At 28.6% G+C, this 13,275-nt stretch overlaps 1 protein-coding gene and 1 pseudogene across 3 annotated transcripts; both read right to left on the minus strand.

Moving 5' to 3' along the window:
• Positions 1–799: 799 nt before the first annotated feature.
• LOC114368405 lies at positions 800–2,953 on the minus strand (annotated as a pseudogene).
• Positions 2,954–3,943: 990 nt separating this feature from the next.
• On the minus strand, positions 3,944–8,360 carry LOC114366818 (probable fructokinase-7). Of its 3 annotated transcripts, none has more exons than XM_028323813.1 (7): positions 7,976–8,360; positions 6,657–6,865; positions 6,172–6,384; positions 5,891–6,088; positions 5,585–5,725; positions 5,133–5,249; positions 3,944–4,233 (listed from the first exon to the last, which is right to left on the minus strand). In XM_028323813.1, the coding sequence occupies exons 1-7, from the start codon at positions 7,998–8,000 to the stop codon at positions 4,096–4,098; spliced, it is 1,041 nt and encodes a 346-aa protein (XP_028179614.1). In that variant the 5' UTR covers positions 8,001–8,360; the 3' UTR covers positions 3,944–4,095. The 3 variants fall into 3 exon arrangements, with proteins under 3 accessions (XP_028179614.1, XP_028179615.1, XP_028179616.1); XM_028323814.1 differs by lacking the exon at positions 7,976–8,360 and adding an exon at positions 7,799–7,901; XM_028323815.1 differs by lacking the exon at positions 7,976–8,360 and adding an exon at positions 7,160–7,599.
• Positions 8,361–13,275: the final 4,915 nt, after the last annotated feature.

Below are 13,275 nucleotides of genomic sequence, written 5' to 3' on the forward strand. Positions count from 1 at the left end.
TTATAAAAAACAATTTTTGAAGGTTAAAAACCGCCAAATATTGTAGTAAAAAGAAATAAAATTGTAGTATTTTTTTTTTTTGCAAAATACCCATTTCTCCTGAACCCATAACAGTCACCTCCCTTTCTTCCGTCGTGCCATCACTTGCACCATCTCCTCCACCGCGTGCCACTACCTGCACCAGCCAAACACCACCATAAAATCTGGTGGCGTTGGGGTCGGCAGCAAAGAGGGTGGCTCATGTGGGTAGTGGTGTGCAGTAGAAGAGGTGGAATAGGTGGTGGCGAGACGCAGAGGAGATGAGTAGGGTGGTGGTTGGTTGCGCGTTCGGAGTTGCAGTGGTTGGTCGCGAATGGTGAGGGGGTGATTTTTGGGTGCAGGTTGGTGACAACTCACATGTCTAATTTTTAGTTGACACACATTAGACACTTAGGCTCGGATTCATCCAAGCCTAATTTCAGCCAAAAAAACAACACATTTCAATTTTATGAGGGTGAAAAATATACAGAAAATTTTGCAAGGACGCATTCTGAATTTTTCGATATTTATAGAGACGAAAAATATATTTTAACTTTTAAAATATTGTTAAATCAATTTTGTTGGATCTGTAATGACTTTGATGTACCTTCTATTTTAATGGTTTGAACAGTACCTTCTATTTTATATGTATTCATGATTTTGATCTTGGAGGTAGGTTTGATAAGACTGAGAATAGACATCCTCATAAGACAGATGCAGACCAGTAAGTATAAAGAAGGTACCTCAGGTCAACTACCAATGTAAAATTCCTTAGGCTATCAGTTACATAATGCCATAGCAGTTAAAAGCTATTGACCATATAGATCTGAGAATGAGGAGTGTCATAAGAATAACATACACTATGAAGACTAGTTGAACATCGATTCGGATTCATAGCTTCCAATCGTCTTTTTAATTCCTCTAGCCTAGACAACTGAGAGTTATTGCTCTCTTTGACCTATAAAAGAATGTTACCATCAAAACACAAGATGAAAATGCAGAATATTATGATTCTGTTTGGATAAATTTTTCCATAAACACTTATTGCAAAAGAAAATAAGGGAAAAAAATGAAACAAGCTTAGTCTATATGATAAAATCAGCTTCTGCATATGTTAAAATCAACTTTCTGAAGAAGCTAAATGAGAAAAGCTTCTCTAAAAGACTGGTTTTAACTTAAGCATAAGTTAATTTTACCTCATGGGAGAAGCTTATTTCATTTAACCTTCTATTTTCTTCTCCTATAAGTACTTAGAAGCTTATCCAAACGGGGCTTATATGTCATTAAGTCTTTGTTTAACAATCTATTTACCAGTTTGCTTAACTCTTCACATAACTTCTACTTTATGGCCTCTTCTTCTTGCACTGCTTTTGATGCTGATTCCCACACCTGCAACACATGCAGTCAACATATACTATAATGGAAAAGGTATTTAATGAAGCTTATCAATGCTTTTGATGATCAATTCTCAACTTTTCCATTAAATTTCCTAGGGCTTAAACCTCTTATCTAAATCATAAGTCATCCATGCTGATTTAAATTTGTAAAATTTATAATTTAAAAATAAGATACCAAGGAGATCAACCGAAAAAGTAAATAATAACTTTATCAAAAAAAAAGTAAAGAAGAACCAATTAATGCATATGCATATGTTGTTGAGACAAAGAATGGTTAAAAAATCTTTATTTTTAATATGCATTTGGTTCAACTTATTTTGAGTAAATAATCACACTTACTTTGGCTTCCTAAGAGAGTTTTTGAAAAGCAAGCTATTATTAAAAAAGTTGTTCCAAACATGTTATTGATCAAGAAAAGGGGAAAACTAGTTAGGTATAAGTAAAAATGTCTTTTGTTTACCATGTAAACTCTCATTTTATCCATAAATCTGTTAATATCTGTTGTTTTAGTCCTTGACCTTGACTTTGCAAAATGGCATTCACTATAGTCTTTTTTTATGCAAAAATAACAGAGGAATATGAAGTGAAAAAAAGACTAAAATGAATGACTTTGTGAAGTCAAGAACTGAAGTGAGAATTTTGTTATGACAAGGACTAAAGTGATACACTCATAGAATTTTAGAGACTAGAATGAGGGTTTATTCTTTATTTACCATTAACAAATGCATTTAGAAACAAGAACAAGTGCACACACTTGTTGAGGTTACATGTTAAAAAACTCAAGTTATTTCCAATTTATGTGATTAAATGAGTTTTCGAGTAAAAATTCATCCAACCCATTTTTCTAATCCCTGATTCTTATTCAGAATGATGAATGCACTGCTGAGGCAACAATTCTGCATTTCTATTAGTCATACTAACTTAAAAGTAAAATAACATTTAAGAAAATCATCCAAGCTATTTACAAGCAGCACAATACTCTGTTAACATTTCTTTGTCCAGCCTCTTTGTTGATCTCATTGTAACCTCAAGAACTAATGTCACGCAGCAAAACGGGAGTTACACAGACATACCATACTACAAGTCACCTATACCTCAAAAATATAGATATCATTAAAGCAGCAGGAAAAAAAGTTTAACATTAGCACATTGAAGTAACATACCTTCCGTGCCTGTTCTTCATTTATCTTTGTCATACGAATTTTCTCGGTTGATGCCTCTATCTTCTCTCTCATATGTTCCAGCGCTTAAAGTAAGCATGGCATATAAAAATGAAGCAAAGTCATTTCACATTTCACTAATTACAACTAGGAGCAGCTCTTAATTTATGCAATGACATGTGAAAACCTGCTTTCTTTGGTCCAGATGTAAGCTTCATCTCCAATCCAAGATTTGCAAGCTCACGCTCCAAATCATGAATTTTAGTATAGTTTTCTTGAATGTACCTAAAAATATTTTAAAAAATGAAGGAAAAAAAGAAGAAGAAGATATTCAGTGATACAAAACAAAGGCCTCTTTAAACACAGAATATAGTTCATTTTCCCTTTTTCAAATACTACATCTGCTTAATGTCTTAGGTCATGTTTGGTTTCCGTCCAACTTGCTGTGCATGAATTCTGTGACCAAATACAATGGTCCACGCAAACTGAACACAAAAGGAAGGGTGAAGATGTTTTTGTAAACTTCAAAACGACGGGTTTGAACCCATTTTTTCTGAATCGGATCCACCAACAAGCCCTCTCTTCCACCACCAACACAACCTCAATATTTTCTTTCTTTCTTTCTTAATTTTCTTTCTAAATTTCTAATTCCTATTTTTTATCCCAAAAGTATATTTACTTATTATTGATTTTTCTAAACATAACATGTTTATTATTTATTAATATGAAAAAGTTTAATAACTTTATGCTTAATTGTCTTGAAAAAAATATGTATTCCTATTTGTAAAAATGAGAAACCTTTATTCTCATTAATTTATAAATTAGCATTTTCAATAATATATTATTCTTCAAATATATTTTTATTCTTTTCTTATTAAATATAGAAAAAAATTATTTTCACTTCTAGTAATATACCAAAAGTTACTTTATTTTTTTAACATATACAATTTTTTCTATTTTTGGATTATTTTTCAAATATTTCTTTTATCTTTTTTTTTTGAAGGATTTCTATTATCGTTTTCCTTCTAGTTACACGAATATAGATGCATACAATTCTTAAATTTCAGTATGCAAAATTTTATTACTTCTTGCCTTTAAAGTGCTATGTATAATACTGGATTTCCTCTTGTCAATATAGACTTAAAGTTACACTGTTAAAATATTAAGTCAAGATCCTGATGAGGTTTTAATCTATATGTTCATTGAATGTTTTCAAAAATAAATGTTAGTAACATTTTTTTAAGCCTCTCTTTGCCATAGACTCTTTTATTGAGTGAAATTCATGTGAGTTTCACTATATATGTAAGTTTCATTCACTATTATTATATGAGAAACTTGAGAGCAAAAGAAAACTTGTGAGCTCAGCTGTTACACATCCCAAAACTTGAGAGCAAAGGAAAACTTGAATTTATATAAGAAAATTACATAGCCAAAAATTTTAATTAAAAAAGGAAAAAAGAATACAGCATCACCTAAGCTATAGCTTAACAACAAATTATAACAAAAATCTGTCAATACTTTTAAATTACAGCTGCTTCTAGTAAGAATTGCAAGATAGCTTCCTTTGTAGGTAGTGCAGGAATTGCACCTCTCTGAGTTACAGTGAGGGCACCACATACATTGGCAAAATATAAAGCCTTTCGAAGACGTTTCTCATCCTGCCAACCAAAAATAAATGCATAAATTCCTATGCAAGAATGATGATAAAAGTATACATATATATAAGTGTGTGTATATAGTTAATTGACTGATCATATTGTTCCAATTCAAGAAACATGGTCTAAAAACAAAAACTATAATATTTTGCAAGGACAAAGAACTAAAATTGCTATATTTGCAGAGATATAAAATATGTTGATAATAGCAAGGACCAAAACCTGTGTGACAAACATTGCAGAGATAAAAAAAAAAGTCAAAATTAGAGACTAAAACATTTGTAGGGACCTTGAACATATTAAATATTTAAACTTTTTTTTTTTTCAAATCTTGCACGGTGCACCTAAACACTATGCCACTTAATTATGAATAAACATCTGGTTTAACGTAAGTAAATCTTCCACCATTGTAAGACTTCTATTTCTATCTAGCACACTTCACCTAAAGAGTATGGCACTAAATAATAAACAAACGTGTGGTTTAAGGACTTCCACCAGAATTCATGTTGCAGCATAAAACATTCTTGAACTGAAGTAATAGAAATCCTGAATAGCAATTAGCAGGAAATAATAATCCAATTCCATTTGCAACTGCTGATTCTCAATAAATAAATGTGATAAAAGTATCTCCAACTTCAGCTTCTTTATTCCTTAGTTATTTCCTTCATCAATTGATTCCAAAAGTAAAAGGATAAAGGACTCTGTCCTAGAACACTTTAGGAAATAAATGGACAACTGGACTGCACAATTATATAGCTTACAAAGTCAACATAAACGGAAATTAAGCCCACAAAGAGCAATATCAGAACATTGCTCCATAAATTTTTATTGTACTGTATGAGATACAGATGGAGCCAGGACAATTTAATCTAAAACCAGAACAAGTCAAAATTAAAAAATACCTGAAAAATAGTTTGGTCAGAAGCTATGCAGTGTAAAATCCCACTAACAAATGCATCGCCAGCTCCAGTTGTGTCTACAGGTTTAACTTTAACACCTGAAACCCTGCCTTTAAATGCCTGCATAGAAATTTTGGCAATCACAATTAGCGTAACAATGATTCACAAGGCACAAAAAAGAAGACATGGGTAAGTCCTAAAAAGAAAACTTCATATTAGTTTTCACTAGCTACTTGTAGTCATTAAGTGTATTGGTATTCATACTCACAAGTCACAACAATTAATTCAGCCCATAACTTATTAGTGTAAGGGACATATGATATTTGTTCATAACTGTACGTACATACAAGCACAGTAGCACACACACACCCACAAAACAAACCAAAGACGAAAAGAGAAATTGTGATTCCAATGAGATGGGTGACATCATAGTCAAATGGTTATGGTAAGCATACCTTGGTGTAATATCTGCAACCCTGTGAACCTTCAGTAACGATTAAAAGCTTGAGATTTGGGTGAAAAAGTTTCTTCAAAACTACATTATCATCATAGGGATCATCACCACCAGTCAAAAATGTAATCTCATCCTCACTTATCTGTACATACATAGGAAGATACCATGTCAGCACTATTAAGGAAAATAGAAAGGAATAACAGGATTCTTATTTTCAAAATTAAACAATATAGTAGAGTAAATTTAAATGGATTAGTCTAGTAGTATTAGAAGATCATTAAGAATATCTTGGTCACATATGTTATACCTTTATGACATCAGCTTGATCCCATATATCCATTATGCCTTTCCGAGCGGCGTCTGCAGAAGGCCATAGAGCCAATCTCAAATTTGGATCATATGATAGAATGCAACCAGAGTTTTTGGCAATGCTCATAGCAGCAAGGTGAGCTGACTTGCATGGCTCATCAATCAAGCTGATGGAGCCATAATGGAATATTCTAGCCTGAAAATAATATGAATATCCTGACTTAGACCAAAGATCTTGGGGGAGACATTTCATAAAATACAAACAGATATTCAAAACACCTTCTTTAGGAGATCTTTATCAAGTTCTGACTCTTGAAGGAGCATATCAGCGCTTGGATTGCGGAAAAACAAGAACTCACGTTCGCCATCCGCTCTAAGTGTAACAAAAGCTAATGCAGTTCTTGCATTAGAGTCAAACCGCATGCCAGAAGTCTCAACATTGTTCTGCTTTAAAATGTCAGCCAACATGTACCCAAATTCATCTGCTCCAACCTAATAAACAGATGACAATGACTTAAGATGTGATTTTCTATACTAGTAGTTCAAGCAAGCATTTTCTTTCCTCCTTTTTTTTCCTTCCAAGAACAGGTGTACAGGAAGAAGGTTTTTCATAACTATTTAGTTTCAAACATAGCATATTACAAATATGTATAAATATTCAGATTTGGCCAAATCATCCAGGACTATGTGCAGATAGATAGTAACAAGAAAGTGAAGAAATCATATAAGCAACAAGACCAATGAACATTGATTGAAAACTACACCTTGCCTATGAAAGCAGATGAACTTCCTAGTCTAGAGATACCAACAGCCACATTGGCAGGAGCACCACCAGGAGCTTTCTTGAAAGCGGGTGCTTCAGCCAGTGACACTCCTCCCACCATTGGAACAAAGTCTATTAACATTTCCCCGAAGCAAACAACCACTGAACTTGTTTCCTTGCAATCTTCTTTTGTGAGATCATTGGATTGACCTGCACGCAAGCAGTATCTTCAGACCAACATGAGCCATGGTTTGTCATAACTTTTCATTAGTAACAAAGTGATTTCAGACTTAAGAGAAAAAAAGTAAAAAAATTGAACACTTCAAGAACTAGAATAATCAACTCAGATGTGTTCTGCTATGTCATGTGCCCTTCCACTCCCATTACCAAAATTCACAAAGACTCAGAACAGATTGTATTTTGAATTTGAATACCACTTGTAAACAGATAGCAAACATGACTTTCAATTCTATTATTAATTCAAATTATGTACTTTCAAAGTACCCATTTAATCTCCCAATATATGCCCTGGACTGAATCACACAGATCCCATGCATACATGACATAAGAAATCTCTTCACCCCAAGGTTTTAAAAAGCGGTCTGTGACCGTGCTTTTCAGCCGCAAAGTTAAGGTCATTGGGCTCTCTGTGACAGCATCGTGACTGCAATTGCAGCCGCATCAGTTGCATTTTTCTACAATTGCCATTTTCTGCAATATCAAGGATTGTGGCAAAAACTACGGCTCTTCGCAACAGCATAGTGACCACAATTCCAGCTGCATTAGCCGCATCTATCTAGAATTTTCCGCAATACCAAGTAACACGATGAAACTGTGACGAGAATCGAAATTTAAAACCTTGCTTCATCCCAAATACAATAAACTGCAGCATAGAACCCCCCATACAAATGCTAACATCAGCAGTGATTACCAGAAAGACCACATCATCATGATTTCGTACCTCTGCATGGAAATCACACCCCAGAGGGGTCATTTCTCATTCACAAAACATGCACAATTGCACACACATTGACAAAAGATAAACAGTCCAATCAGCAGAACAAAACATTCACACCGACACACTCAACAAAGATCTCTCTATTTTGATTCAGTCCAACAAATCTCAAAAAGAGCAAAACCCACCATCCATAAAACCTCAAAAAATCAATCTTTATCTTAAAATTCTAGCTCCAACCCATATAAATAAACAAATAAATAATAACAATAATAATCATAATAGTTACAATTCAAGAACATAAAAAACAAAAAATGTGGGCAAGGGAAGAGAGAGAGAGAGAGAGAGAAGAAAGGTGACAAAACCTGATGATGAGGTGGGGTGAGCCATTTATGAATGATGATGTAATGAAGGTGTGAGATTTTGGTAGCAAGAAGAAAACAGAGGCTATTAAGTATTAACTAATAACTATGTTGTTGTGCTACAAAGAGAGAGGGAAAAAAAACACGAAAGCAGTGAGAAAAGTAGATGAGAAGAAGGAGAGAAATTGGTTGGTGTTTATAACAAGTGATATGGGTTCAAAAAGGAAGTCAATTCAACAACAATCAACGCCCATAGGACCCAGATTTTCACTTTCTCCAATATTTGTTCTCCAACCAGTTGCCAGAACAAAACTTTTCATCATCATCATAGTGTTTTCAACTTTTTTTTTCCCCTTCTTTTCCCGCAAATGTTATACCAGGGGCATGACGTTTTGATACAATTCATGTAGACAATTTATAGAATAGAATTGATAAATTGTGAATTTTTCTTTTGTACCATAATAATAATAATATTAATACGAAGTTGAATTCGAATTTTAGACCTCAGGTAGGTTTTAAGTTGTCGTAAAAAATGGTTTAAGTGGAAAATTATAAATGATCCCTTTTTCTGAAATTATTTATACAATTTGTATGTAAACATTAAAATTTGTACATATATCAGTATTATATGCCCGCTGCTGCAAGAAATTCAATAAATATAACGCTATAGCATATATAGGGGAGAATTCAGAAGAAAAAAATAAACAAAAAAGCGCACATATAGGGGAGTTATATAGCAAGAAAACTTTTTTTTATTAATAATAAAACAAATGTTAATTATTAGATCTTATTATTAATATTTAATATTAAAATATATATAAGTTATTGAGAATTTTAAAACATCTGGACATATAATATTGAAATTTGATTGTCTATTTATAATTATATAACTCAATTTTATTTTTCTTACTTTCGTATCAAAATATATAGTTCTTTCCATCTATATATGTACGGCTTACAAAGAAAGACTTGAATATAATATTTTAAAATAATATATAAACTGTTTTCCGCAAAATATTATTTTTACAAGTCTTACAAAGTATTGGGTTGTAAGAATTTCATTGGAGAGACATACATTACAAAAGTTGTGTCATTTATAGAATAATTTATTCGACAATTTATATAGCAATATTTTTATTATTTTTTGTCATCACCTATCCTATTTTTCTCTGGCTCTCTCTAATCATTGTAAATTTTATTCATTGAGAAATTGAAGGACTACAAATGATAACATTTATTTATTTTTTATGAGGTTACATTTCGTGCCGTTGTCTCTTTCAGAAAAAGCATAAATGTATATATGTTTGACAAATAGTAGGAAGCTCGTGATATAAAGTGGAGCGGTGGAAAATTATCAATTGACACTCTCTCTCTCTCACTTTTTTTTTTTTCTTTTCAAAATTATAGATAGCATCAAATTAATATCATTATTGTAACTTTATCAAAATATATTAACTCAAATACTAACTTTTTTTTTATCAAAATATAGAATCTTTTTTATCGAAGTTTATTTTTAGAGAAACTTTTTTAAAAATATCTCTCAATTGGTTTATGGTTTTTATCTTAATTTAATAGATTTTCATGATATCCAAACAATAAATGCATTCAAAATTGTTATCAATAAATCATTTATTAAAGTTTTCGTAATAATCAAACAAAACAAATTTTTTTGCTCAGCTATAATCAAACAAAATATGTATCAAACCTACTAGAGTTTAGGTGATATGCAAGAAATATAAAGTTCTGATTATTCTCTCAATGTCGTTGTTATAACAAAAATACATCTAAAATAATTATTATCAATAACTTATTTTGTTATTTATAATTTTAAATTTAATATATTTTTACGATAATCAAATAAAAAAATTTTCCAAAAATAATTATAATATATACTACTAGGGCCTAGATATTGAAAAACATGCACTTCTTAATCCTTAATGAACATTTTTTTTTGAAAGAAAATCCTTAATTAACATATATGACCAATAAGTAAAATTAAATCTGATAAAATAATTTAAAGCGCTGATATAGTAAAAAAATACATTGTTATTAAATTATCGATTGTGATATATAATAAATTTATTAACTTTTATTATAATTATTTTAAAAATCATACTCATCATAAATTTTTATTAGTTTATAGTATAAATTTTTATCTTAACATGAAAATTTAAATCATTAATTTTAATTAAAATATAGGATAGAATTAAAAAAAATGAATCCTAAAAGTTGGCCATACAGCCACCGTCAAAGTTAAGAACCTAGGATTATTCATTTCCGCACATAGATTCATGCATATTAGTAGATTCCAAGAATTAAAATAATTGGATGTGGACTCCACTCACATGCACAAAATAATTTAAGCGTCTACTGTATATACACACACTAGAGTGTATGATCTGTGGTAAATATTATTTATGAATGAATATTTTTATAAAATATTTTAAACATATAACCATTTTTTTAATTTTATATTAAAAATTATTTATAATTAAGTTTTTATTTATTTTAATTATGAATTAAAAGTATAATTCGTTTAATTATTATTTATTGTGAAGAGAAACTCATGCCAACTTATACTAAAAGAATGCTCATTTCATTTATGTTCTCTTTGCTTACAAATTTTTCATTCATAATTATTATCTTGCTCATCAACTATATGTATTTTAAAATACTTGAAAATATACTCTCTTGTTTTTACTAAAATATGATATTAAAATTATTTATTCTTTTTGGTACTTAAAATAATTAATTAATAAATTACATATCAGAATTAACAAATTGTCATATCACTACTAATTAGATTTTAATTATTTTAAACTTAATAGTCTTTGTTATATGAAAATTAAATCAAGCTTAATTTAGACCGTGTAACTTGTTGTATACTACATTTCTCTTGTTTTTAAATTCTTTAATTTTTTATTTAAATAAAATATTTTAATTTGCTACTTACTATCAATCAAAATACAAATTAATATATTAAGATTTTTTAATTAACTATTCTGTCAAATATCTTTCATTTTTAAATTATTTTAGTTAACACATTTTTTAGATAAATTTTGTTAACACACAATCATAGTCAAAACTACAATAAATGAAAATATCTAGTAATTATTATAATTATTTTAATTATGTGTTAACTAATATAATTATCACGCAATCAATTCAATTTATACGTTTTTAGTGCGGCCAGTTTTCTTCTTTTTTTTTTTTTTGTTACAAGGCAATCAATTTAAAATGCATATATTTTTAGATCCAATCTCATTTCAATAAATGAGTTTAAAGAATATTATTATCATTCAATGAACTTAAATATGACAATATATAACTTTTTAAAATTCATTTGTCATTATTTTATGATAGGAATTAAATTAAATTTTAGTAATAATAATTTTTTGGGTACAAATTCTAATCATATTAATTTATACGTAATATATAAATTTCATAGAAAATAAAAAATATTAAAATGTGTTATACACTTCAATAAAAATCCTTGCTGGGAAAAATTTATATTATATGATATCCAATTATTTAATGTATTATAATTATTTTTTGGGTACAAATTCTAAGCAAATTAAAAAAGCCTTGCTTGTTGAAATTTTCTGTTTTGCACTTCAATAAAAAAAAAAAGTCGTCCTCAGCAGTATCATACAAAAGTATAATTTTCATTAAAAAAAAAAAGCCTAAAAATGCTATTAATAAAGTACAAAAATGAGATTATTTTGATATCATAAAAATAATTAATATTTGAATATTATTTTTAAATGCTTAAAATCAACCATAAAAAAATATCATCAAAATTACTACATCTAATTATACTAATTCCAACCTTTAAAAAAAATTCCAAGCTCCGCCACAGCCTGCCTACCGCTTTTCCTAATTCCACCAAGTGACCATGTAAAAAATTTATCATATAATAATCATAGTGCATACTACAATAAATGAAAACACCAAGTTTCAGTAAAATAAAATATCAATTTAGCAATTATATTAATTACGTGATAATTAATATAATTATCATGTAATAAATTAAATTCATACTTTTTAAGCGCAATAAATTTTATTTTATTACAACACAATCAATTTAAAATGTATACATGTTTAGATTCAATCACATTGCAATTAAATGAGTTTGAATAATATTATTATTATTCAACAAACTTAAATATGATTATATATATAAAAAATAACAAAAAAATATAATCAATATTCACTAATTTTAGTCAAATTATAATTTAATTAACTTAAAAAGTGAGAAAAATAATACAAAATTAAAACTAACTCATTAAAACGTATATTTTAATAGTTTATTAATAACATTATAATAGGAAAAAATTATATTTTACCACTTCAATAACAGGAAAAAAAACAATTATATTTGATCCAAATTATCATAAAATCAGATTATTATTATTAGTAACATAATGCCCAAGTTATCATATTTATTTTCAAAATAAATTACTTTACCATCTTTTAAGAGAAAATAAATTACCTTAAGAATTAACATTCACTTTAATCACGTTTAAAAATAGTAATGTAGCGGGCATTAAGTAAATTAATTGTAATAATTACAGAATAAATGAATATTTCGATCAAATTAATTTATTTTGAGAATTTTAAATATATATATATATATATATATTTATTTAAAATAATTTATTTTATAGAACTCCCTAAGAAATTCATATGTCAATTTTCATTTTTGAAAATACTTTCGTATGTATATAGTATATATTATTATTACTATTATTATTACTATGAAGTGAGTGAATCATTGTTATATATCAATTATTTTAAACGTAATGCCCAAGTTGTCGTATTTATTTTCAAAATAAATTATTTTTTAAGAGAAAATAAATTACCTTAATAATTTATTTTTTTATTTGACTGAACCTTAAGATCGAATTTATATTCATAATAATCACGTTTAAAAATAGTAATGTAACTACATTTTGGTATTAAGTAGAATAATTGTAAATTTATTATAATTACATAATAAATAAATAATCAAATCAATTTTTTTTAAAAAAATGGGATGTGACTTTATTAATCAAATTAATTGTAAATATATTATAATTACATAAATTAAAACTTAAATCGGATACAAATTTTTAGACGAATGAGATGTCACTTTTTAATATTAGATTCATATGATTATTTGTTCTTTAAATCTTAATATCATATTTAAATTTTAAGAGCAATTTGATAAATATTAATATCGGATACAAATTTTTAGAGCAATGAGATATCATCTTTTTAATATTAGGATGACACGATTATTTTTTGCATTAAAGCTTAATATT

This window comes from Glycine soja, chromosome 9 (assembly GCF_004193775.1).
Source record: "Glycine soja cultivar W05 chromosome 9, ASM419377v2, whole genome shotgun sequence".
In the NCBI taxonomy this organism is placed as follows: Eukaryota; Viridiplantae; Streptophyta; class Magnoliopsida; order Fabales; family Fabaceae; genus Glycine; species Glycine soja.

What these genes read in the sequence shown, in the direction of transcription:
- LOC114366818 (XM_028323813.1), bottom strand. Translation starts at nt 8,000, where the DNA reads ATGGCTCACCCCACCTCATCATCAG. An exon ending in CATCTGCTTTCATAGGCAAG is followed by an intron (nt 6,385 to 6,656) that starts GTGTAGTTTTCA and finishes TCTGTTTATTAG; the next exon opens with GTTGGAGCAGATGAATTTGG. An exon ending in ATAAAGATCTCCTAAAGAAG is followed by an intron (nt 6,089 to 6,171) that starts GTGTTTTGAATA and finishes TATTATTTTCAG; the next exon opens with GCTAGAATATTCCATTATGG.